At 40.0% G+C, this 24,456-nt stretch overlaps 1 protein-coding gene across 1 annotated transcript in view; it reads right to left on the reverse strand.

Annotated features, from left to right (window-relative positions):
* The window catches only part of MSH2 (mutS homolog 2), a 47,586-nt gene that overhangs the window by 8,958 nt on the left and 14,172 nt on the right, over positions 1-24,456 (reverse strand). Inside the window, exons 7-12 of the mRNA XM_071423376.1 lie at positions 13,326-13,525; positions 8,207-8,316; positions 6,063-6,186; positions 4,899-5,049; positions 1,898-1,995; positions 599-844 (exon numbers count right to left, since the gene is read on the reverse strand). Coding sequence (XP_071279477.1) covers positions 599-844; positions 1,898-1,995; positions 4,899-5,049; positions 6,063-6,186; positions 8,207-8,316; positions 13,326-13,525 — 929 coding nt within the window. The remainder of the gene's footprint in view (positions 1-598; positions 845-1,897; positions 1,996-4,898; positions 5,050-6,062; positions 6,187-8,206; positions 8,317-13,325; positions 13,526-24,456) is intronic.

Raw genomic sequence — 24,456 nt, forward strand, 5'->3', positions numbered from 1 at the left:
CCTAGTGGAATTTTCCAAACCACTTTAGCAGGGTCAGGCTTTTCAGCTCCTAAGGTTGCCTGGTTTGTGGAGTTACATTCACTAAGATCTTACTTTAGGGAAGGACTAATTTCTTATTTTCTACTGTCCAGCAGCCTCTCTTTTCTTCACAAATGACTATTTGTAAATTAGTGATCACCTTCACCAAATAGTGCACTACAACTAAAATTACAATAACCAACTCCATTACTGTTAGTTTGGAAGATGAGAACTGTGCCTGTATGTACAGAAATATAGAGAATATCCACAGTCAAAGGTAACATGAACATTGTGGACACTTTTAAAAAAAATATAATCAAAACTAGCAATAAATAATAGCTTACAAAATACCCTCCCTTCTTTTCCAGAGCTAAATCTTATTCCCCATGCAGAAAGATGATAACTCAGTAGCTGCTCGCCCTTGATGAGAGAAATTGTTTTGACAGAATTTTATTAGGTTGCTGATTTGTTTTGCCTGTTGCTGGTTCGGTTTTTCCTTTTTAAAAAGACATCATTATTGGAAATACCCGAGACATTCACAAAGTAAATAACAAACAAAGAAGAGATGGGCAATATTTACCAGTAATAATGTGGAACATCCGCTTGCCCTTCTCGAAGGTGATGTCATTGGGGATGAAGGCCACCTCGTCCTGCACCTCGATGCAGGGGTGCCGGGCCCCTCTCAGCACCATCCTGCCCTGGCCCTTCTCCAGCACCACGGGCCGCACGTAGGGCACGGGAGCCCCGTTGGACACGTGGGCAAAGCTGACAATGGCATCCAGCTGGGCTATCACGTCGTTCATGGTCTGCATGGGCTCTGCATAACCTGGTGTGCACACAGGAGATGGAGCTCAGTGCCAGTAACTAGTCTTTTGCTCCTGCTGAGAAGGTACCTTGAAGCCTACACTGAGTCCAGCAAGTAATTCATCTGCAGTAACAATTTTCTTCAAGAGGAAAGTCAACTCCTGGGAGAGCCTAGGATGCAATCCTGAGGTTCCCATGCCTTGAATATCAAGGAGACTTCCTCAGACTAAGGAAAGGAGGAGGTGAGGCCATGCTGATTATTTTCCCTCAGCTGGAAATCCAGTAAGTTTCCTTCATGAACAATACACAGCACTCTGATGCTCACACAAGAAAAGACACTTGAGACACAGCAGCCACCTGTGTTTGTGTGAATGATGGGAGGGAGGGGTCTGTCAGATACAGAGCCTGTGACACCAGGATAGATGGCCCAGCATCCCCAGTACCAGCTTTTGAAGTTCTTTTGTTTGGCTTTTGAAGTTTTGGTGTTTGGTTTCTTCTGTGAAAGGGATGAGGGACTAGAGTCTACAGCCCAAATTCCCCAGTGTCCCTTCTGCTTTTGGTGAAGGATAGTAAAGAATGCCCTGTAAGTAGGCAATCTTGGAGCAAAATATAGGGAAATAACTTAGGAAACCAATAATATTTATTACCATGTAAGCAGCAACTAACTTGATCATATACTGCTCATCAATGCTCTTAGACCTCAGGTCCCACTCCTTCAGTTCTCTGTTGTCCTTTACCTATTCTGCTCTGCTGTCTGGGTGAAGATGCCCAGAGTCAGGGAGGTAGGTGAAGGATAGATGTGACCCTTAAGGCCTTATTTTTGCTCCTATTATGGGATTAGCATTTGCACAAACCTCATCACTGCACATCTGAAGCAATGCCAGGAAAGGGTCTGGCAACAGAAGACAATTCATACTTCAAACTTTCAACAACTGTCTGAAAGCCACACCTCATTTTTGACACCAATTCTTTGGGCAATATTACAGTTTGTCTCTGTAAAAGTCCCTCAAAGAAACAGCAAGTCCTCCCTCCCAGCACTCCAGACTGTGACACACATCAACAGTGGCATATTCACCTGAAGCAATGTTAATGATTTCCTTAACAATTGCATCCTGAGCCTCTTCATACTCTTCCCTGTTCTTTATATATTCATCATTGATGGCACTCAGTTTGCTGTGAACAAAACAAGAGTATTTAGAAGCTGTGTTGTTCTGCCTTCACCTACAATGCCAAACTTTTGGCCTCCTCATCAGAGTCTATGCCAAGTGTCCCCAGCTGTTTTAACAGCAATGTTCAGCACAAAGACCACAAAGCAACTGACCTACAATTCATCCACACCAAGGCACCAGGCCTCAAGATTAATTCCAAGTTTAAGATCACCCATAAGAGCCAAACCAGAAATTCTAGCATCAACACATGACATCATCTATGTTTATTATAGAACTGCTGTGTGATAAGGACTAGCTCTTCAAATTTCTGGCTATTTTGCTACATTTTGCTGCTAAGCAACTGTGTAATTAGCCCAGAGTCCTACAACAGGCTTATCAGATCTGAAGGCATTGACTTCTTTCATTTAGTAAAAACCTATATTAATTACTGTCACTATGAACAGGTGCTGATCTTCCAACTAAGGTAAGCTGAAATAAAGACAAGAGTTTAAACAAGTTTTTATTCTTCTCAAGCTTGTCTCCCAAACAAAGAACAGGAGTCTGCAATACTGAATAAGAAACACACCCAAGTCGTGTGCCCACACTATAGGCAGAAGTCAGTCTTGTGCTGCAAGTACCACCTACAGAAGCAACTATAACTTAACTAAGTACAGAGAATTCTTTTTTATTAGTGATGCACGGGCTGTCTCACTAAGGGAAAGTAACAGATGACAAAGTACAGGTTCTAAGTACATCTTCTCAGTTACAGAAAAGCCTAACTTCATCATACATTTAGATTCACAACATATTTGGAACCAGGAAAAAGCTGTTTTACATTTCATGGATGTTTTTAAAAAATATCCTCCGAGTAAATGTTAAAACAAAATGCAATTAAGGTTTACACTTTGTTCATTTAAGTAAATTGGTGTGAAATACACCAGCATGTCAGGGTCTCTAGCTGGTCAGAGTGACCCCTAGAAGAGTTCCAAAGTCTCTTTTCCCAGCCTGGCACTTGAAGAAGGAGTCAGGGCTCTTCATTTCTTGGTCTCAAGGTTGTTTATTGTATCTTACCTATAAAATTTTTTCTCCTGTCCTGCTGAGGTCTGTCCAGCAGGACAGTTCCAGGCACTCTGCCTGCCCCAGGGGCTGTGTTATGTCTTTATACTAAGAACTACATATACAATGTTTACTTTCCAATAACTAATCACCTGTGTTAGACAGTGAGCTTCTACTCTAAACCAATCTGTAAGCGCCAACATCACAGCAGAAGATGGAGGCCAAGAAGAAGAAGAAGGAGGAGAAAGGCTGGACATGCCCAGATTCCTCCATCTTGCCCCCCTGAATCCCCATTGTAAAAACCCCAAAAATCTACTTTTTCACCTTGTGATAAATTCACTATCATTCTACTTAATTTATCATGGCTTGCTGATCTTCATCTAAGGTTGGTAATTTGCTCCACGGGTCATAATCAAAACCACAGGAATTCTGGGCTCTGTGCCAGGGTCTCTGAGACCCCTGGCAGGGGTCTTGGCTGCTCAGGACAGCCAGAGGGATGTCCTGGCTCCTGACTCCAGCACATTGGCTGGTGTGAACTAATATGTTTGCCCTCCTTTTCAAATGATTTCTAACTATGGAAGTGAGTGATTAACAGAAACCAGTCTCTACACCATCAAGCACAAGCCAGCAGAGTGGCCCTGAGGCAGAGAAGGACAAGCCCATGCTGGCTGCTCTAGCTAGAGTGGACCCAGCATGTTGAAGGAAGTCATTCTTCCCCTCTACTCAGGAATCCTGAGATGGCACCTCTGGTTTTGGGCTTTGTCTTCCCAACACTGAACCTGGAGCAGATGCTCACCACAAGGTACAGAGCTGGAGCACGTGGCACACAAGGACCAGGCTGAGAGAGATGCCTGCCCAGGCTGAGAGAATCTGGGATCAGCCTGGAAGGAAGAGGCAACAGACTCTCCTTGAAGGTGCAGAGCAAAAGAATGAGATCCTAAGATCCCAAATTTCTGCGAGGAAAATTCTCCTTAGATCTGATTAGGAAAACTCTCATTAGATCTGAGGAGCAAAGTTTTCATAAATAGTAATTTAGCACTGGAACTTGAGCCCACGAGGCTGTGAAGGCTACTTATAGAGGATGGGCACTTAGACAAAGCCCTGGGCTACCCCATCTAAGCTTGAGATAGGATCTAATTCCCAAGGTGCATCAGCTTTGAGTGAGGGATAAGAAGTAGCCTTCAACTTAAATTTTTACCCAATTCTGCACATGCAAGAATTGGGTAATTATTTCTTTCTACTTTGTTTCCTCTGTATAAAAACACTGAAGAACAGAGAAATATCTGATGACTGATGCAGCCCCTGCTCCTGCTAAAACGCTCTAGAAGAGCTAAAATTCAACAAAAAATACAGACTTTTCAGCTGGTCTGTGTCCAGACAAGGACACACTGAAACAGCCTCAATGCAATTAAACTGAAGACCTAAATTTTTTTTAACAGCTCAATTACAAGTGCCACAGAATTGAAGTTCAATACACAAGACTAACAGAAATTAGAGAGGATTTGGAAAAAAGGGAAAAAAGGTAATCAGCAACAAAATTCCTCATGTCACATTTGGTGATAAACATAAATTCCCTAATGCAGCTTGTGTCTGTATAAACACTCACAGTAAAAGCAATTATGATACTTGCTGCAGCTAAAACAGAGAAATTAGCCCAAGTCAAAGGACCAAAAATAGACAACAGTTGGCAACATAAAATGGGGAATGCAGCTTTTAACATAAACCCTATGCCAGTCCTGCTCAATATTTCAATCTGTGAGCCAATTAAAAAGGTGACAGTTTGTAGAGAATCCAGTTTATCAGCATAATTATAAAGGAACTATTCTATTCCTTTCAGAACAGGCTTAAAAAACCACCAATATCATCTCATACCTGTTAGTAAATTTCACACCATTCTTCTGTGTATCAATGATTCCATATTTCGAATTGTTACGGAGAGCTTTTTCCTCCTTACACGTTACCCTAAAGTGATGCCCAAACTGTGAATTTGTCTCCAGTTTGATACTTTTGCCAGCTTCCAAACCTTTCAGATGAAAACAAAGAAAAAGAAACCAGTTGTATTATCACAAATCCTGCATCCTGTGCTATTCCTGCTCACTAGCCCTCAGTTCCCATGATTTAGCCTCTCTTACATGATCTAATTGAATGGACCTGCTTTGGTTCTGTACAGCTATGAGAAATACCCAGACCAAAAACAAATACATTATGGATTCATTCTCTGCTCTTACTTTAAAATGCTCTCAAAATGCATATTAAATCAGGCTCTCAATTATTGCTATGAATTCTCCAAGAAGGTGAAAAATGCAAGGACACTCTGCATTGCTGCTGTTAGCACAGCACCTCTACTCTTGTGATCCTTCTACTAACACATAGCTCTATTACAAGATTTCTCATTCCATCCCTACACAATCTTGGCTTTCCTTCTTCTCATCCAGGTATCATAATTGCACTAAAAAAAAAAATCAAAACAAAACAAAAAAAAATGCAAGCTCTTAAAGGTGTAACCCAAAGTAAGTATAGTGTTGTCAATTTTCCTTGCAATATTTGTATTAAAAGTTGGTGGCTTTTTCTTAAAGTTGATATTTCAATGCCTGATTCATCAGCTGCACACAGAATTTTCTGCATAGGATAATCAACACTTTAAATGTCTCATTTGCTTATGAATTACATTTTGCAAGGAACATCAAAAGAAAGCTGAATGGACACAGGATAATGCACAGAAGGGGGGAAAAAAGTGCAGGTACTCAAAGAATGTAAAACAGAACTAGAGCTAGCCAAGAGTTTGATGAGTTACAGTAGTACAAAATGGATTCTCTAACATATATGATCATTTCTGAAATAATTTGGAATGCTGTTTAAAAAAAAATTAAAGCAAAGTTATAAGCTAAAAATCCCTGTTTTCCCAGCAACAACCAAAGTCAGCCCAACTCAATCATATAATAATACAAACATCCTTTAACCCTTTAACTTCTTTATACCAGTTTTCATCACCTGATTGCAAAGGGGACATGAATGAAAGGCAGTTCCAAACCCTACCTAGTTCTTTGGCTGCAGTCTTTAGTAAGGACTGCATTTTTTCTTCCAGTTCATTCATCTTCTCTCTTAATTCTGTTAAATTGGGATCAAAAGAAGCCTTGACAAGAAATTCATGATTCTCCACCTAGAGAAAAATAACAGGAAAAAATTTATATGAACACAAGCAATAAAAAAAATCTTCCTGATCATACACAGTGAAATGAATTTACTTCATAATTAACACTAAATTTTTTATAAATATATAATGTTGTCAGGCAATGCTGTTTGTGATAGTTGGTGTCTGGTTCAACTGCAAAACAAACACATCTCAAATACTTGTTTTCTCAGATAATGTACTTCATACACCCAAAATATACCAATTTAACAGACTCCTTTCTGCTGAAATGGAGTTGTCTGCACATTTATTTGCAAACAAATGACTGAGCAGTAGGCAGGGTAAAAAGGGAAGTCAGAGGCAATGAAATTGTCATGTACATGATCATTTCTGCTACCCTGGACTTAGGCAGCTAATCAAGACAGAGCATGGGGTGTTTCAAAACAAGAAGCCTTTGGAAAGTGAAGTTTCTGAATCAGTAATTTCTGCCCCAAAAGAGACTCCAGAGGTTTAGGAAAAAACCTACAGAGTGTCACCAAAAATCCTACCAATTTCAATCCAGCTCTTGAGTTGAAAAGCAGACACGGTTCCCTCTAAGCTTAAATTTTCAGAGGCAAGGATGAAGCATTTCATCTCTTTGTTGTATTTCATCTTTTTTTTCTCTCCCTTCCCTGTGCTTCCACTGCCAGGTGGCTATGTACCAAAAGCACCACCAAACTTTGAAGTTGCCCTGACTTGAGGAGGAGGTTGGAGTAGATGGTTTCTCAAAGGCCTCTTATGATTCTGAGATAAATAGGAATGGAAGTGACAGTTTCTCAACTTTTATTACAGCTAGGTAAATGAATAACCATATCCCACGCTTTTTGAACTTAGATGTTTCTTTTTATATTAGAATGGATTATTGACATAATTTAGTTGCTATGACAACCTATCCTTCAATTGCACTCAGAATAGAACTGCCTATATTATTTGAGCTCCCTCAAAATCCAAGAGGAATTTCAAGTCAAAGTTCACATTCTAATGTTCATAGGGACAAGGTTTATTCTTCTGGTAAAACCAGTGTTGGCTTATCTATAGACATTTTCCAGTACCTTGAAGGTGGGGAAAAATCAAGCTTAACATGCCAGATTCCATGGGATTTGACTAAAAATAACTGACTTGTTATTCTGTTTAGAAGGACAACAAAACATTTTTAAAGTAGAACCTGAAAAGAAACTTGAAGAGCTGGACTATGAAGGGTGAAGGCTTAAACAGCTGTTACTTTTAAAGAAAACAGAGTCCCAGGGCACACAAACTGCATCAACAGATGGTCTGTAACTGGTATAAAGCTATAAATTTCTTCATTATCATACATCACAAATTACAGCAACATGTCAATCAAACAAGTCCTTCCATAAACAGCAAAATGCAGTTGATGGATGCACAACACAATACAAAGAAAGAAAACACAGTGCTCCTGCCTTTGGAGAAAAGTATGCATGTTCAAAATTTTTAACCCACTGCAGTTCTCACAAGTTCAACAAATGGCCCTTCCTGCCAGGTCTGGCACATGTTTAGGTAGTTCTCTTATTTCTGCAGTCAGCTGAGACCTTCACTTAGGATAATCCTAACCCCTGGTTAATAAAAAAAAAGAAAATCCTAAAAGACTTCCCAAGTAATAAACATATCCTAGGCTACATCTTGGATTTGAGACGTATCACTGTAACTTTAAAAATACAAAGTAGAGAAATGACAAAATTACTTCTCCACTTTTAATACTGATGAGATCTTTAAAAAATAGTTTCAGGTCCACAACATCAATGCACCCAAAGCATTTTTTCACTGGCTGGATAATTTCAGATAGTGGGTGAATATCCTGTTGAATACTCTGATATATTAATAACAGCCTTCATATATTTCTAAATGCAACATATATTTCTATATACAGCTAAATTATCACTAGCTACTTAATACAGATGATCAATTAAATTTAGTTCATATAGAGCAGATTGCAAAGCTCAATAAGAAACTTTAACTGCTAAGTAAACCCTGCCCACACAACATTTCATACCTTTTCCATGTCCAATGTTGTTTCTATCATCTCCAGAAACTTTGAGAAGTCAGAGCAGATATCATTAAGAGGTGTTATAAATACAGCCAACAACAACATCTGGTGAGCTCCTGTTACAAACAAACAAAAAAATTATCATTCACAAACCCCCACAGATTTACTAGAATTCACTTATCCAAGATAAACAACACAACTGCTCAGCTGGTGAATTTTACAAAGACAGGCTATGACTATTTCACTGAAACACATGTACCTTTTTCTAAAATCGGTGGGATATTTTTCTAAATATCCCATCTACATTCTGATTAAGCCTGTATCTATTCTGTCACCTTTGTTCATAACTGGGGGTATTAATTCCCTTCTACTATGAGTAAAACAACAAACAACAGTATAAAAGCAAACCCATTGTCTGAATATTGCCAATTCTTGCACATAAAAAGTTGACATGCCTTCTGCAAAAAATGTGGGTCTTACCTTCCACGCTCACAGCTTTTAATTCTTCTTAATAAAATATTACATAATACTGGAAATATTTGGTAATTACAATATGGACATAGCAACTGAAGTGTATGTTATCAGCTTTTGTTTTCCACAAAAAAAGGCCACATGTTATAACCAGGTCTTTGCAGTAACTTCCTTCCACTAGACAGGAAGGGATCAAAATTAACAGAGATACTCTGTAGCACCAAGTCAAACTGCACAGAACACATATGGGCTGGAGGTCCATGGAACACCAAAAGCATTGAACACCAAGAGCAGTTCATAATTAAATTAACATGCACAGATATTGCCAAATTTGTGAAGGAAGTATTTTCTTCAGGTACACATAAGCACCTATATCCAGCAGCCAGCTGTGGAAACGTTCTGTCAGCAAATGCAAGTTTACATCTTTGCAGCCACTTCAAGTTATGATTTAATCACAGAAAGATTAGCATTATTGACTATATTATATATAAAAAATGCCTCAAAATGAATCCAATACTATGAGCTTAGACTCACTGAATTATGTACAGAATCATGTTGCTGCCTCTAATGTTTACTTTGCACATTAACAGAGAAATACAGAATTAAGCTCTGGATATTCCAGAGCCTCTCAATTTCTTACCAGACTAAGAAAGAAGTCCTAGCCTTTCCTAAGAAAAAATGCCACAGAAATTTATAGAAGTTACACAGTGAGGACATTATTACCCAAGTGAATCTCTCCTCTCTCAGCTGAAGTAGAAAGAAAAAGTTTGCTTTGATTTCTTTTTCTACCATGCCTTTTTGCTTCCCCAGTCCTTCAAACTTTTATAGTGAAAGCCCTAAACTGACTAATATCTATTAATTGAGAAAAAAGATTACATCTTGTTGAGAGATTACTGAACTTGCAAAAATGGAGTTTTCTGCTGATTAAAAATCTTCAAAACCAAGAGATATGAAATAAAGATTGTTTTCAGTTCCAAATTTCTTGCTTGCTCTCTTAATATCTTGGTTTTTTCCCCTCCTGTAAGAAGACACATCTAAACCAACCTATAAAATAAAAGCAGCCAACAAAGAAGAAAGAAACTGAAGAGCAGAAAAAGTTTCATGTCCATTCTTCAGAGTGGGCTTAGCAGTTCCCAGTGCTCCAGCTGACTGAATACATGGCATACACAATGAAATGAGCTTCAATATTCTTGAATCAATGAAAAACAATTGTGCTTGAACTTAAAGTAGCTATTTTAATTTGTTTTCTTGAGTTGGGAAGTTTCATGATGCCATTTCATTATTTAAACTTGAAGGGTACACCTCAGACACCACAGAAAGATGTCACATTCAAAAGCTGGAATATAATAGAATTAGAATACATTAATTTATTAAGTAAATAAAATACTGATGTATTTACATACATTCATTTATATGGGTCCAACTGATACACTGCAAAATTTATTTTGACTTTTAATCCAACTTCAAACTTGGTATCCAGCACTTGAAGGAAATAAAACAGTGGAGTCAGCGAATAATGAGGGTTTACAGAAGTTATTTGCACATGCTTTTCTTAAAACACCTGGCATTACAAGAATATGAGCAAGAAACACCACTGAAAAATTCTAAATTAAACTCTAACATCTTGCACCTGTATTCATTAACTCATAGAAAAGATGCATAGTAAAAAAAAATGCTCTTTTGCACCTACTCAACATTATTAGGATGGAAAGTAACCACTGAGAGGAAGTCTAATAGAGCTTTGCACCATCAAAAGCAGAGATGCATATTGATCACAGAGCCTATCTGTGCCCAGGTGCAGGTTTAATTTAAACCATAATTTACTTACTGAAGCACAGACAAGTGTTTATTACACATGTTAAAGACTTGACTATTAATATGGTTTAAAAATGTTGTCTGGCAATTAAAATAAAACACTAATCTTCAGAGTTGAAACACACAGTTAGTTTGGCAGCAAAATGACACTGCTCTATCCTGGCAAAACAGACCAATCCCAATGATTAAGTGCACCAGTCATTTCGATAGTGCAATGGAAAGTGGGATGAAAGGAAAAGAACAATGGAAATGGGGATAAAATACAGTATAGGTTTTCTACAGGTAGATAATATCCACATGGTGCAACATCTGTCTGAAATACTGAATGCCTGAGACAAAGGGGACTCTGCAGAGCTAATGTGGGCTCTTCTAAAGCATTCAGCATGCTGTCACAGGAGGTGCCAAGGTGCAAGATCTGTGATTTATGCCATGACCAGAGTGCAGATAAAGAGCACATCACCCACTTGCAAAAGATGAACAAGCTGAAAGGACATCAGTTCCTCCAGGGCTCAGAGAAGCATTTATCTTTTTAAGATGCGTGAATTTATATTAACGCAGAAAAGAAGGCTGCTTATAAATGTCACTAAAATAAACAATATGGAAGCTATCAGTAGCTTATATTGGAATAAGATAAATCAGAAATAGATCAACACCTTGAAAACTGGGCTAATAGAAATGAAGTAAAGTGTAGCACTGAGTAAGATGACACATTGATAGATAAATGCGTTTCCACTATGAGTAAGGAATAATCAGTTGGATCTGACAAAGGATGGGAAACAGCCAAGTTTGATCACAACAGGCTGTAAGACACCAGTGCAACAGTCTGGGAAAGAACAGCACTGAAACAAGCAGTAAGGGGTATTCAGTCACTGTATACAGCATGGAAAAAACACAACTGACACCCAGCACACAATTCCTGTATCCTGCATATTTACACACTTAAAGAGTGTTTGTTTGAGATAGGAGGGAAGATGCTTCAGCAGCTTCTTGAAGACAGAAATCTTGTAAAGGACCCAAATTTCATGCCCCAGCAATCTGAGTAATGAACAACTGCTCCCTTTTGCCAGCTAGAGCAAAATGATTTGATGACTCAGAGTTCTTTTCCATCTTATGCAGACTTCTTATGGCCAAACCAGAAAAAAGCCATCTCCACTCGTCACCCCCCTCCTCAGCTTTCACCACCCATAAAAACAAGGATTTCAACAAAACAGTGCTTCATTTTGAGGGAAAGGCAGTCACAGCTGATGGCTTTGTGGTTGTTCTCTATCCCCATAGCTGCTCCATATCCCCACAGCCATTCATAGGCAAGGGAGTTCTGAAACTGGCACATACTCAGAATTGTCAAAAATCTTTCTGACTTTCCATCCCTTGATGAGTTACAACATTCTGTACAGTCAGAAACAGAGAAATTACCAGATCCAGTCTGAATCATTCATGTACATTGAGAATTACCAGACCATTCATGTACTTTGAACAGGTGGCACAAGCACAAAAAAAAATTAAAATAACACACCACCTATTTTAAACTATCTTTAATATACTGCTGGTGATTGCCCTAAGTCCAACTGATTCATGTGTAGAACAGGAAGAACCTTTTGCAGTCTATTAACTTTTCCATATGGCGAGCAGTTTGCCTTACACAGCTTGCTCCTCAAAACTCTAAAAATGGAATTGTTTTCCTACCCCAGTGTTATGACACAGGAACTCTGTTGATCCAAATGGTAACTAATATAAAAAGAAGTAAAGACAGGAAGCCAGCATTCTGAACTAACACCTCAGTAGAGGATGGGAATCCAAGAGCTCCATGTCAAGGCTAAAACAAGCAGAGTCTGTTTGGAAAAGCCAAATGGACACAACTGAGGCAGCTGAATAGTGACACAGCTCTTTAAAAACAAAAACAAGCAAAAGACTTAGAGCTGTCAGTTCCTTCAGAGTTTCAGATCTAAAATGCTCTTTGAAATAACAAAGCCAATAACCAAAAATTGATTTATTTTAAGATTAATATTGTAGAAGTTTCATTACTTGAAGTTGTAAAACTGTAGTACAGAAAAGTGTAAGACACTGGGTAGCTTAATTTTCTACTCAAATAGAGGAAAGAAATTTTTGTAGCCATACAATTTCAAACAATATTTGTTTTTCAGGCTTTGGTGCTTGCTTTACACAAAGGGAATTTCTAACAAATTAATGGGCTTCAATAGAAATGAGCTTTCTGGTAGAACTGCTATTGCTAAATTGAATGCTGATCTTATTCTGTATTTTCTTGGTAATACACAGAAAAAGAAAAAAAATAGCAGCTTTTGTACTTTCTAGACTTGCTTGTCACAGCATTGTGCTTCCTACTAATGAGGACTGGAGGGAATCCTGCCATGTTACTTGTATCAAATACAGGAGCATTATGATTTAAAAAAAGCCATTTGAGTTATACCACTAATACTTAAACTGGGGGGATTTTGTGTGTAATTACAACCCAAAGTGGATGACAACACTATGGTATGAATGGCATCTTGTTTGTAAGATCACAGCACACACACAGCTGGTCAGGAACTCCTAGAGACAAATCCATGTCAAAGATTCCCACACAACCAACCCAACAGTTCAAGCATCCCAGCTACACACACTAACAGGAACACATTTTGCTGCAAAGATCTGGCTATGAATATTCTTAAGTATCTGATTGGCATTTTGGAATTTCAGCTCATTTAAAACTCAAATGTGTTTAAAGCTTTATTCCTGCAACACAAGTACACAGGGAAAAAAGTCATCTTTGGGAATCTACGCTCTATTTCTTTGCATCATCAGTACACCACAAAACATTGGGAATAGTTGGAGGTAGCAATACCTTCATGTTTCTCTAGTGCTTGTACAACATTAGGGAGTTGATTGATAGCCTGGAACATTCTGTAACAGTCTTGTAAGTTTGCTGCTTGTCTCTGAAATTTCTTTGCCAGCCGGTTGAGGTCTGGAAAGCGACGTAACAGATCCTCCTGGAGGCACTGACGTAGCTCTGGATCCATCACAAAAGCTTCAACCAAATTCAACCTACACAAGAAATTCATAACCATGATTAGCACGGCATGATCTGTAATTCTTTTATATCACTAGTTATCTGACAATTTCTATCTGTATTTTCTCTGTGGCTGTATCCACTGATTTAAAAAAAAAAAAAAAAAACAAATGAAAACAGGACAACACATGAGCTAAGAAAGCAAGGAGATTTAACCCATGTCAAGCTTCTGTAGTTTTGAACAGTCAAAGTTTCTAATGAACAGCACTGGAATGCAATTGTGGGTATTTGCAATTGTTCCAAGTGCAAATACCAACATCTATCCTGTAGGTAAAGCTGACTCAGAACTGACTTTGAGATTAATCCTTTCCTTCACGAGCAAAAAAGTCTTCCAACAGTCTATGGAAGAAGAGGTATTAAGCAGGGAAAAAACCCCCACAGCTGGCAGAGTTTATCTCCCTGTGGTCAAGGCCAACATGGACACTGCAGCTGTGCAAGCCTGGACCACAGGATGGGAAGGCACCTCTGGGTACTGACCACTCCAACCCCTGCTCAAAGCAGGGCCACAGCTACAGCCAGCTGCACATCCTGGGTATCCCCAGGGATGGTCCCAGGGTCAAGGCCTGGAACAGAGCCCTTGTGACTGACCTCCAGGGGGACTGCATGCCCCTGAGCCTGGCAGCTGGGTGAGTTTGCAGTGCACCACACTGTACTGACCAGCGATCCTCTACTGACCTGGTCCCTGCTTTGTGAGATGTAACAGGGGACAGCGACAGCTCAAGCCACAAGAAGCAACATTTCCTGCTCTTCCCTTATCCAGCCACCTAGTTTATCTATTGTAGAAGGTTACTGGGTTAGCCAGCCACGATCTTCCCTCTGCAAATCCATGCCAACTACTTCCAAACCACTGTTTGCCTCATGGCAGGCACTGGGGGACTGCATTCTCACCAATGAGGGTACTGCCTGCCAGCCTTGTCACCACTCACTCCCAGCTTGCCTTCCCTTGCTGTTGCTCCCTGACATTTTGGTTTGGTATTTTGTCTGGGTTTTTTTCTGTTTTTTTTTCTTTTTTCAATTTTAGGTATGGGGGTTTTAAAATAGTGAAATAAATATTCTTTAAGTGCTGAAAGCAAGCATAAATCTCAATAAGAAGCGACAGTGCATTAAATTGTATCTCTCCACTAGAAACATCTAGCACATTTTCGTACATTTTTGGGGCTTTGTGCATCAGTTAATATTGCCATCTCTACACATTTTGCATTTGCAGTTAAAAAAAGAACTCGGATATTGTTAATTTTGGAACGCTGGGAAGGTCAGTGTTCTTTGATCACACTTTCAGAACACCAAGGAAGAGCTCTGCCTCCTTCAGAGACCTCCCCACATTACATACTGGGCTGATTTCTGGTTAACAATATCTATCAATATCTTTGCTTCAGCAGAGAAGGTAATTTTATCTAGAGACATGCAAGCAAGGAAAGGACAGCTTCCACCACATTATTCCTGCTGCTTTGCTTACTGACAGAAAAATGCATTTGTTTCAATTACAATAACATCTGCACTTGCAAACTGCATTGGAAATTACAATTTTTTGTCATTCTGACAGCAGTAATCTCTACATTACACACTGCAGTGCTGTGCAGAGTGCCAGACACTGGCAACACTACACAGGGGTTAACACAGTCCACTGCCTCAGGTAATTAGCAAAGCCAGGAAACAAAGGCTTTGGCTAAAGCAACACAAGAGGCAGAGAGCCCTGGACAGGTACATCTCTGTATACAAAAAATTCCTTCTGTTTCAGAAAGTATTCTACTCCCACACTCCAGTGAATCTTCTGTATTATACCAAAAAAAAAAAAAACCACTGAAAAGATCAGAGAAGGATCCTACCTCTATGTTTATCCACTCAACTACAGCCTTAATACATAAATTGAGAGACTGACATTACTGACACATAAGGGCGCTTTACTTCCAAAAGAAACATTAAAGTTCCAGCATGTACACAGAGCTTGTCAGAAATAGACAGGAAAACACTGAAGATACCTACTGCAAGAACACAGAACAGGACTTGTATGAGAAACATCATAAAAGCCAAGCAATTTTCCATTCTGATCCCTGCTGGTGTTTCTGAGCACGATTTTTAGCTTTCAGACTTCTGTCAATGGTTTGGAGGAATAACAAGAACTACACAATCTCACCACAGCAAAGACATTGCCATGTTTATCACAAATCCCTTCCATTTACCCAGCACACCTCACATCACAAACTCTTCTCTCAGAAGTGCCAGCAGCCACCAGTGACCAAACACAGCTTTTAAACACCAGATATTGTTTAGATATTGAGGGAAAAAAGCAATAAGAACTGAATCAAACTAAAGACACCTGATACAACAGCCTAAAAACAAGCCCACCAACCAGATGTGCCCCCTTCCCCCTAAGGGATTAGAGAAGGAACCAACTTGCCAACATGAACCTCCCCACAGGAACAAAGCAGCTTGGCCATTTTTAGTCCTGTAATCTGGAAACAATTCCTTTGGCAAAAACAAAGCAGGATTTATTCTAAACTTCTCCATTTAGCACACCCATGTATTCCTACTGTTACCTTCCCTGGTCTTCAGCAGTTACAGTCATAGCAAACACACAAGAGCTTGTACTGCCCTGATGTTCTGTCCTCTCACTTCCCAGGTATTACACAATATCTGTAAACTTATTTATTATTTCCCCACTATCAAAATACCACCACACCATCAACCCATAAAGAGGAACTAGTTGCAAATACCTTCAAGTTTTATTATGAAGAAAATGGCATGAATTTCTGGTTTAAAACCACCTCACTTCACTTTAAAAAAATCCCAACATTTCTTCACTTTAAAAAAGCACCAGCAAGACACATTTGGAATGTTTATCCATTATCAAAGTGAATTTTAATCCAGAGAAATACTATTCCTGCCTGCAGCAGGAAACAAGAGTTTTCTGGGTGAATCCAACCTGCTTAAACTACTGACTACCCCTTGATTTCAACTTTGAAATTTCAAGTATAAAAACTACTTCTTTTTCTTATTTTGATGACCAATTTCACACATGCAAGAATGTGCAAAATTCTAGTTCACCATCAACATCAGATGCTATCTTGCCCTCTCATGACTCATGTTTAAAGTCAGAGAACTTAGATTTTCTTCCAAAAGGTCCTCAGAAAATCAGTAATGCTAGCATATAGACATATGCACAGAATCACTTCTGAAAACTTACTAAATTCTGCACAGCTGCTATAAGTCACTCAAGAACATCTCAAGCACAGCCTCTGTAGTCTTGAGTTTATCTTTACCAGGATCCAGGGGGTTTTTCCCCATTTGTGCCTTTTGCACAAACAAACCCTTCCCTTTCATCCCACGACTCCCTCAGCTTGTTCAACAGCCTCTTGGATAAGACCTGTCAAAGGCATTTTGAAAGCTCTAATTTATTTTTTCCCCCTCCTCTTTTGTCCACAATGACAAGTTCAAAGAGTTCTCAGATCAGCATGAACAATTTTCCTCTGCCAAAACCATGATAATTAGACTAACATTTCATGACCTTCCTGGTACTGTTCTATCTCCCCCCCTACATTTGCCAACCACAGAGATACATCTGACAGGTTTGTGCTCATGCCACATTTTGCATAACAATTTTCTGTTGGTAAGAATACATACAAGGCTGCTGAATTGAAAGGTAATGCAACCATAAGCCATGAATAATGCTCATAAGTAATAATGAAATCAAATCACAGATTGTTTATAATATAAAGTTCAACTAAGGGGAAAAAAAAACAAGGAAATACAAAAAGAAACAAAATTTAAAAAGCTAAGAAAGTGTAACCAAACAACAGCTGACAGCACTAGATAATTAATTTCTGCCACACAGCCAAAAGGAAAGGAAAATAGGGCAAAACTTTCCACCCCAGATCCAAGGCAGCACAGTCAAGATAACAGAAGCAATTATAAGTAGTGAAACCACACTAGAACAAAGGAAATCTGTTTCAAGACAGTTATTTAAATTTACAAAACCACCAAACAAGACTGCAGCAAATGTAACAGAAAATCAGCACAAGTGCTTTTCTTTAATTTGGAAACAGTAACCACCTTTTATTCCTGCTAAGCACAACCATGGCTGTTTACCAGCCTTGAATTCTGTGCTCTCACAAGTGTCATTAGGCTTAGTGTGCTCTGGGAGACAGAGGGAGGAAAAACCCCACTCATCTCCACGTTTCTGCTGGATATTCCAGACTCCAACTCAAAACATTCCATCTTTTCCTGCTTCACTCTTAATAAGAGGCATCTCTTGAACCAGCTTCTGACAGAAGGCCAATGTACCACACACACACACAGAAAAAGACAACAAAAATCTGGTTTTTCAATCTAACATATGTCACACACTTGCCTGAGCCTTGACAGGCTGCTTCCATTCCACTGCTGTCTGCACCACATCTGACATCAGATGAGATTTCTGCTTCCCTGGATACACCTGTGCAGCATTTTCCACCACCATTTTAAGGTGCCTCAACACAGATGTTGTCAGGAGGGTTTAATTCTATTTCTAGATTTTTACACAGCTGAATATCAAAGTTTAAGTTAATAGGAAAAATAGTTTAAGAAAATAGGAAAATAAGAAAATAGAAAAAAAAAAGGCATTAACCATGCCAGATTTATATACAGATTTTTATGAAGAAAGAAAAGAACTCTGTGTGTAGAAATAATAACTAAACTAACAGACTAAAATAAAAGACCACAGTTAGAAGGAATAGTCTTTATAATGCCTGAACAGGATTGGCCAGCAGCAAAAAAAACCCAAAAACAAAAACCCAAACCAACAACAAAAAAACCCCAAAACAAAAACAAAAAAACCACCAAAAAAAACAAAAACCCAACAAAGCAGTGTGCAAGAAGATTAGTTATAAAGCACCTAGAATTTTATTCTCTCCTCCACCAACATTCTACAAAACCCTGAACAGCTCAGCACCTCTCTGTCCAAGCAGGAAAGAAAACATTTCCCCCAAGCTCAAAAAAAGGACTCTGAGGTTTTTTCCTATCATTTCACGAAACTGGGATCCATATGTAATCACTAATACATATTTAATAATGAGGAGTAATAAATATTTAGTTATTACTTCAGGGTAGTGACTTTAAATCCCAATTATTCATAGATGTTTTCAGGAGAAAAAAAAAAAACTGTACTAAGAATTCCACATAACACATGGGGAAAAGTGTTAATACTGAAATAAACTAGGAATGCCCTCTCTTACAGGAGAAGCTGCCTTACTTTTAAGAAGACTTTAAAGTTTGTAACTCCCCTGACTATCTAACAGCTGAGTCTTCTGAAGAGCATAAATTCTCTGCCTGCTAAAGAATTTTTTTGACTGCAGATTAAGACCAACTTTCCTGTCCAACTGTTCTACTTGATTATGCAGAATGTTAATCAAGAAATACCACTTACAAAAGCAGCATATTAAGGACTGCTTTAAAATACACTGAGACTTTCATCTCACATGAGTTTCAGAATATGCACAGCTGTATCAGTTTAATTTCATGATTTCCTTATACAAAGGAAAGTGGAAAAACACCTCACATACCATTATTTTGTTTCCCTCAGGTTTCTTTCAAACTCAGATCTTTTCTTAACCCAATGTAGTCAAAGCAAATCCTCCCTGGACATGCTTAACCTAGACATGTAAAATGATACCCACCTCCTTACCTGCTCTAATTGGGTTTTCTTTTTTACACAAGGCACACAGTATTTTAACACCCTGGAGGAAGCCAAATTTGAAGTAGATAAATACTTCAAATTCTTTTTTTCCAACCAGAATTTTTTTTTCCAACCAGAAATAAGCAAGGCACTGTCCCCTAAGCTCCCTTTATAAACTCCTCCTGGTGACCAAGTCGTTCCCTAAACAATCATCTCTCTCCCAAAAATCAGCCATAATCCAGTTTGCTGCCTCAGGTAGGCAGTAGAGACCTTAAATTGACAAAGCTCTTTTCATGCCAAAGAACTTCAGTATGCTTTACAGCCCTTGAAGCATTAAAGCAGACACCTAAAATTGGCACATGGGAGCCAGAATCAGAACTGTGAATCCTAACTAAAAATTACTTTAGTAACTCAGCACACAGCAGCATAAAAATCACACTGACCATCCCAGGTCATTTTGCCTCAGACAATCAGAGCTGTTGCATGCATTTATAAAGATAACATCCAAAATTTCTCAGACAAGCACAAAGAAATAACAATGCAAAATATCTAAGCAACCCACACATGATTTTGGAAGTGCTTAGTTATGCAAAAAAGACTTTTTTTTATGAAACTAGAGCAGTCTTTGCAAATAATTAGAAATAAATGTAACACAAACCCTGAGGAATAAAGAACCAGCAGCTTTAGAGAGACTAATACCATCAAAAGCCATTTTATTTTAGTCATGCATCACAGGCTTAGGACCACTGATCTCAGTCCCCACTCAGCTCATACTGGAGCCTTTGCACAGCCAGAAGTTGCTCTGGTTTCTGGCAGCTCCAGCTGGTGGCAACATTTACCCAAGCCACAGGATCAGCTTTGGAAGGGACTCACAACAGGCTCCAGTTCCTCCAGTACTTTGAAGACACTAGATCTGAATCCAGGTTTTTGATTCCCCAGGAACTCAGAATGTTGCTTTCTGGATGAGTTGTGCACACACCTCTCCAGCACTTCCTACATATGAGACAGAATATCCCAAGCAAGAGGTCAGAACCTTACTGCTGTTTTAATGAAATTGTACCAATTTGGCCATCCAATACCATTCAGGGTCCAAAATCTTATCTTGTCCGAGTATCACAAGCTGTTCATCAGAGCAACCTCTCCTCCATCCCTCCCAGATTTGCATGGACACACAAGGGCCTATAAATTCAGACACATCCCAGGCAATTCCAAGACACCCAGGTGGGAGGCTTGTGCTCAGGTATTCAAGACTTCTCCCAGCTGTCTGCCAAAAAAAGAGCAGCCTGCACCTTCACAGGGACTCCCCTCCATGCTAAATGGCTCAGAACCTTTCCCACCCACCCCTGCCCAAACAGTGCAACCTTGTCATTGTTTCCTCCTGCCACGTGAGCACAAAGCTGGTTTTGTTTCCTCAGTTTCTGAATGTTTCTGTATTATCAAATTACTTCACAGCTTCCCTCCCTGAAAACCACTGTCACGACCTAAACACCCCCAAAAATCTACACTAAAAGATAACTGCTTACAAAAGAAAACTTTGAAGAGGACAGTGAAGAAGTAGAACAATGTATATTCTTCCAAAATTCAGAATTTGAAGTGCATACTGTTTTATGTGAGGGATGTGAAACTGCAGGCTTTTAACAAATGAGAAGATATTGTATCATACAGTAGATGAACAGAAACAGCAAAGCAGGAACAAAGAGCCCCAAGGGGATGCATTTTTCAGAGTTCACCTGTGATGCCTGTGTTCTTAGAGAGACAATGTCACCCCAGGAAGGTGACAGCATTCCTTGGACTCTGATCACCTCTGTAGCTTCTTAAAAGATTTTGCAATCATTCACAGCTCTAGACCCAAACAGAGTACCAAAACTTCCCCTCTGCTGAAACAAAGAAGTCAAGAGAGACCAAAGAGGAGCTGGCTCAGGGGTGCAGCTGGAGCTGCCCTGCTCTGTCCACTGCCCACCCACAAAGTGTGGAAGAACAAATCCTGGGAGAGGAACAAAACCTGGGAGAGGCACCTGTGGCCACCTCAGCTTGACACTGAGGGGGATTCTCCCAGCTGCAGCCCCTCCTCAAACTGTTCCAGATTGCAAGGCAAGAGGTGTTCTATTACCACCTGTATGGCAGCTGTCTTTTGTCAAGTGGGCAGTTTGCCTTATCTCTCTCTCTTTCAGGGCTCACAATCACTCCTCCCTCAGGAAGGGACATCTGCTGATAAGAGGCTATTGAATGTCACTGCATGGCTGATAAGAACTACAGCATCCCATTGGGAGATGCTCCGCCCAGAGGGAGGAGCCAAGCACTGCTACCCAAATATAATCCAGAGGTTCTGGGACACCAGCACGGCTTCTCCACTGGGAGAAGGAACAGCAGCTGCCTCTTCTTCCACTGGCTCTTCGGAGGAAGAGTACATCCTTCTCTACAAGACCCCTTGCTCCAACAGAGCCATGCCTGATACTTCAGGAGGACTGCAGCCACATTTGGACTGCTACCTACACCCTGACCCACAGGGTGTCAGGCTGGGTTCTGACTCTGTCAGTGTTGTGCTGATGTACTGCATTGTTTATTTTATCCTTTTATTCTCTTCCCTATTAAAGAGCTGTTATTTCCTGCTCCCATATTTTTTGCCTGAGAGCCCCTTAATTTAAAATTTACAGCAATTCGGAGGGGTGGGGAGGGTTTACATTCTCCATTTCAGGGGAGGCTCCTGCATTCCTTAGCAGACTCCTGTCTTTCCAAACCAAGACACAAACCTTCATTTGCTGTGGCTGGGTTTGCTCTTCACCTCTGGCTTCCCTGAAGCACCTCACCCTGGGGTGGCCCTGCCAGCTGTGGACAAGCCCAGCTGTGCTCCTGGTGTTGGCCTAGAGTGGCTGGGAAATGATGCCCACAAGCCCCAGTCCCAGCAGCACTTCCAAGGTGGCAGAAAGCAGCACTGCCACCAGGAGAAGTGTGAGGTAGGGCTGCTACCCACGACTCTCCTACCTCCATACTCTCCCATCAAGTTTTAAACGAACTAAACCAAGGATCTACCTGCAGGCACCGATCTGAAGCCCTCCGAAAGCATTCAGCACTAACAACTGCCTTTCACTCCATTGTGGCAGTGCAGCTCCTCAGAACCCACTCCTATGGTCCTTTAATCTTAAATGTAACTTGAAGAGTCCATGAATATCCTGTTTGTCACAGCCCTGCTGAAGTCTAATCCCTTGTAATGCGGAGTGCAAGGTTTGAAGAGCAGCTTTAGACCCTAGGAGAGCCACAGAAATCAAACTGCACACACTTTCCAGAGCTCTGGGTACACAGAGTGCTACTAAGCAGCTGCACAGATCAGGGTCCCTGCTGTTAAACCTGTAATATTCAACAATGTAAGAGAAAGCCACAGTCAAACATCAGTCTCATGCCTTTTCTAGTATCCCCAGTTAGTCCCTAAACCATCCTACCGTGATAATAATAATGGATATTTCTAACTCCAGGACAGTCCATTTACAGAGAAATTTTATAATTCGAATAAATGCAGCCTTCTAAATAAACAAAGTTTACACTCCTCTATATCAGTTATATTTATATAACATAAAATTAATATGGATCAGGGAAGCAACAGACTCTTTACCACCCTACATGAATTTCTGAATACACTATTTGAGTATTATGTCAAAGGCTAAGAGAGCAAATTAAAGCCCTGGGACTCTATTGGAGTACCAAGCACAAAGTAACTATTTTTTTATAAAAATCAAGCATGAAATTTTTTTACAGAAATCAAGCATTGAAAACTGCATGTATTGACTATGAGGCAAGATAATAAGATCAGAATAAAAAATAAGACAGGATTATCAGGAAAAGCAGTTAAAATAACATTGAGGGTTTTTTTCCCCACAGGACACTTATCCAAGTCTGACGTTACCAAAAATAATTCACTATTTTTGCACAAGTGCTTATGAACTTTCTGACCTCAGCACGTCAAGCAAAGTAAAGAAGAAAACAATTCTTCAGCAGAAAAATAAAATACTTGGTCTTAATTCTCGTCAGCAAAGTACCACTTGATGCAATTAAGACTTTGCTCCTGAAGCAGACTGTAGCAATATTTTCAGAGCCTGAGGGAAGCGAGTGCCTGGCATCATGCTGAGGAACATGAAATAAAGCAGCACCACAGCAGCAGAGCCCTGCTTGGCCTCCTCCAGCCAGAACTAAGGAGCAAGGGCAGGACTGGGAGGCAGTCACAGAAACCCCCTACAATGAGAAGGAGAAGGAGAAGGAGAAGAGAAGGAGAAGAGAAGGAGAAGAGAAGGAGAAGAGAAGGAGAAGAGAAGGGAAGGAGAAGAGAAGGGATCACCTTTCCTTCATTCCCAAGGCAAGGCTGGCAGCAGTGCCCATTAACCAGCGCCCTGTCCGTGGCCAGGAGCTGCAGAGCTGTGAGCTGTGTACCACAGAGTGCAGAGGGGAGCTGCAGGAGCATTTCTGCAGGCAGGAGGTGACCAGAGCTTGCCTGGGCTCCCCCTGCTTCCCTCCAGGTGAGACTGAAGGCCACCCATGCCCTGCAGCAGGGACACAGGGACATCTCCCTGCCACCACCTCACAGCTGGGACTACTCCACATTCCCATGGCAGACCAGGCCTGGCTCTACAAAACTCGGGTCCTGAAAATATCAGAGCATTTAAAACAAGGAGTATTGCTCCTGTCTAGCTTCTGAAGAAACTTTCATGCACCTGTTCATCCAAATTACACCTACACAATCACCCCAGTCACACCTCAAACCAGAACCAGGTGTCTTTTATCTCCCACTCCTCAGCCTGGGTGTGTTACACACAGGGCCAGTCACTATCTAATTGATAGACAAGAAAAATAAACCATTACTTTCTTTTCCCAAAAGCTGGATTTGCCAAATAAGAACAAAGTACTTTTTAATTATTACCAAGAACTGCCACTCAAACTAGTTTTATGTAACAGCAAAAAATCTAAACAGATTTGATTCCCCTTCCCTCCTCTTTCACAGCTAAGGAATAACAAAATTACTACCCCTAATGAATTAAACAGCTCACCAGAAGAGGAACTGGCATAAAAAGGGGAAATTCTCACCTTATAGTAACACACTATTTCACAGAATGATAAACAAGTGTTCCCACCTTTTAAACATGCATGTTTATAGAAGAAAAAAAAGGGGATCTATCAGCAAAGCTGAATTTTGAATATTCAATGCAGCAAATCCTTTCCCACCTCAAACCACATTGCAACCTTGCTGGACTAAGCAGTCTCTTACCCTCA

The sequence above is a fragment of the Agelaius tricolor genome, unplaced genomic scaffold (assembly GCF_023055355.1).
Source record: "Agelaius tricolor isolate 1412-34295 unplaced genomic scaffold, bAgeTri1.0.p SCAF_1, whole genome shotgun sequence".
NCBI lineage: Eukaryota > Metazoa > Chordata > Aves > Passeriformes > Icteridae > Agelaius > Agelaius tricolor.